At 45.7% G+C, this 2,946-nt stretch overlaps 1 protein-coding gene across 1 annotated transcript in view; it reads right to left on the bottom strand.

The window, feature by feature from the left end:
* LOC106816881 overlaps positions 1-2,946 on the bottom strand; it is a gene marked incomplete at its 3' end in the record, with an annotated part of 46,852 nt that overhangs the window by 7,312 nt on the left and 36,594 nt on the right. The window contains exons 5-6 of the mRNA XM_014821523.1: positions 1,361-1,450; positions 898-1,056 (exon numbers count right to left, since the gene is read on the bottom strand). Of these exons, the coding sequence (XP_014677009.1) occupies positions 898-1,056; positions 1,361-1,450 (249 nt within the window). The remainder of the gene's footprint in view (positions 1-897; positions 1,057-1,360; positions 1,451-2,946) is intronic.

Below are 2,946 nucleotides of genomic sequence, written 5' to 3'. Positions count from 1 at the left end.
GATATGCGCAGCCCGCTATGACATATTGTCTTCCCACTACGCATTGCGCATCACGACCTGTACCACCTCCCGCAATGGCGTAAACATAGACTGGTATGCTGCAGTTCGCTGCATGTATATCGAGCTTGTGACAAGGGCTTGGAAACATTCTAGGCCTATTTTCACATTTGACATGGATTCTTCTGCTCACTCAAGATAGATGAAATAGTTCTATAATTTGTATTTTCATTTTCACAATAAGTGCACGAAAATTAACGAACTACAGCTTGTGATCTTCTATTTACATACCATATCAGATAAACACAAAAGTTTGCTTCGAACTGTTATAGTTGATAACTTAACCACTGTTCGAGCGATCCACATAACCTATAGAATTTGTATTGAGCAGTCATCGCCGTCTCGTTGTAAGTAGTCCGCTTCGTGGATGGGTATCGTTTCACTCACAAAAAGGCGCGAATGTCCAGAGGAGAGACCAGATACTAGAGAGGCGATGCGCAAAGGAGACGTTGATCTTGTCCGCTGAGCGCGGATGTTGCGCGCAGTTCCGCGGCAAGGCGCACGCGACCGCGGGAACGTCCTAGGAAAGTATCAGGTGCCGGCAGCTATGGATACGTGCGCGAAATCCATAGGCCGGCGCACAGATGCATAGCTGCCAGCAAACAGTCTCGAATTTTTTTGGGGGGTTTTATTTCCCCCCAACTATCCCTGGATTTCCCAAATCCAACCAACCAAACCAACAAGGAAAAGAGGGGAGTCTGATTTCAGTATACCCCCTGACCTAAGAGGGGGGGGTTGGAAGTAGACATGTAGCATGAAAGGGTTATGAAGACAGTTGCTGCTGCTATATCGTAATGAGTGTGTAACTTCTATGACTATAAAGTGAATTTCATTCTTTACCCGTGGCAATCGACAGTTCCAATCGTGGCGAGGTTGTCGACAGTGGTAGCAGAATTTGGGACAAAGGCGTGCATTGTGGTGCCTCTCCCCACACAAGCTGCACGTGCAGGTTTTCTTGTGTTTCCCCATTGGCACCAACGTTTGTCGTGGACATAAAAACTACAGATGGGAAAAGAGAAAAGAAACGGAACTATACATTGATCCAAAGTCCACTGGCATTGTTAGAGATTATGTACACAGTAGTACAAAAAGGACGTTGAATAAACATGTATGTAACATGTACGTGTAACCGTCGTGATGGAAAAGTTGTGCTCGGAAAAAGATTTAGACATGAGATGTCAATAAGCAAAAGAAGTAGAACGACTGCGATTAGTAAATATTGCAGTGTTTTTCTCACATCTAATGCCAAGAGAGATATACGCAGCTAGGTTTGTCGTGACATAAGTGAATACGTGACGTTTACCTTGCATACACGTGAATCTTAGAGACTTCATCAGAACACAGTCGTCACATGATCCATCATCGTAGAATGGTTCCAAAATCGACCTTTCGGCTGAAATCCAATTCACAGATATGTCAGTGATCTGTGTGTCGGAGTGCGTGTCTCTGTGTGTGCGTGCGTGCGTGCAGGTGTACACGTGTTGGTGGTGGTGGTAAGTGTGTGTGTGTGTTTGTGTGTGTGTGTGCGTGTGTATGTGTGTGTCAGCGCATGCGTCAGCATGTGTGTGTGTGCGAGTGCGTGTAAGCGCGTGTGCACGTGTTTAGCTGAGAGTGTCTGTGTGTGCGTGTGCGTGCATGCATGTGTGTGCGTGCGTGCATAGAAATTGTGATGTGTATTTCAAGTAATAGATTATGGGACGAGTTTTAACTGAGCGCTGACTTGACTATGGTTTCCCAGCAATGTGACAGTATAAAGACGACACTGGAATATATAGGTCGTTGCGTTTGATGAAGCAATGCAAAAGATACCGACCAGTAAAGAACGACTGAACGCTGTTCTTTCCGCTGCAACGCTGGACGGTGAAACACAAATCCTGGTAGTGAGACATTTAGTCCAGTGGTTAGGCCACGTATACTGTCCACTGAAGGCTGTGAGTTCACACCCCGGCCGGGGGCAGTGAATTTTCTCAAGGTGTAAAAACTTGGCTCTCAACATTGGAGACTGTGAATCTCCCATGGCTCGGATGACCACGTAAAATGGCGGTCCCGTCTCCAGTAATACTAAGGCCAATGGAGACGGAGAAGAACCACTGAGGGCGCAAAAAAACTCTGGCTGTGACCACCCTCAGTGCCATTCGGCTACAAGGTCACACCCCATGGCTAGCTATAGCCCTGGACGTTTATTCCTTACGGACTGTCCAGTATAGAAGTAGAAGTAGAAGTAGAAGTAGAAGTAGAAAGTTTTACCATAATCCATACATGACTATGTTTCAAACCTGTCGTACATCGTAACAAGAAATTATTACAAGACTGTATTATACTATTGTAACTGCCAGTTATGATATTGTAATGCCTACCCTGATCATTGTACAATTGCAAATTAAATATATGGGAATTGAATCACCACCGATTTGAGCATAGGTCCCATCATAGGGCTCCAGTGCGTAACTACGAAGTCGCTTATTAACATGCGAACAAAATCACCCGATTATTGGACGACGGCGATAATTGACATCATTCTGACACAGTAGACTAGTTCTATGAATATGAAGGAATGCAATAATAACACTAATCATTTCACCTCTAAAGTACAAACGGGAACTGAATGAAGTTATTTAGCGCTAAAACTCACGACGTGATTTCCAAAATGTCCGTCTGCAGACACCTCTGCCCCGGTCATCTGCGCATGCGCGAGCATTTCCGTGCACTGCTGCCCTCTACCGTCCCTTGAAGAAACCCCCCACGATAAATTCTTGTAGACCCCCAATCCACAATAAGCCAGACAAGAAGCACTTGGCGCAGAGCGCAGCTACATGCTAGGAATGCGTCGAGTCAGGTTGGTCGGCTGCCCCCGTGTGCAGGAGAAGTCATGGTGTGTATCAGTGAAAA

Source organism: Priapulus caudatus, unplaced genomic scaffold, assembly GCF_000485595.1.
Source record: "Priapulus caudatus unplaced genomic scaffold, Priapulus_caudatus-5.0.1 Scaffold1518, whole genome shotgun sequence".
In the NCBI taxonomy this organism is placed as follows: domain Eukaryota; kingdom Metazoa; phylum Priapulida; class Priapulimorpha; order Priapulimorphida; family Priapulidae; genus Priapulus; species Priapulus caudatus.
The sequence above is the reverse complement of the archived record's forward strand: the minus strand, read 5'-3'. Positions and strand labels throughout refer to the sequence as shown.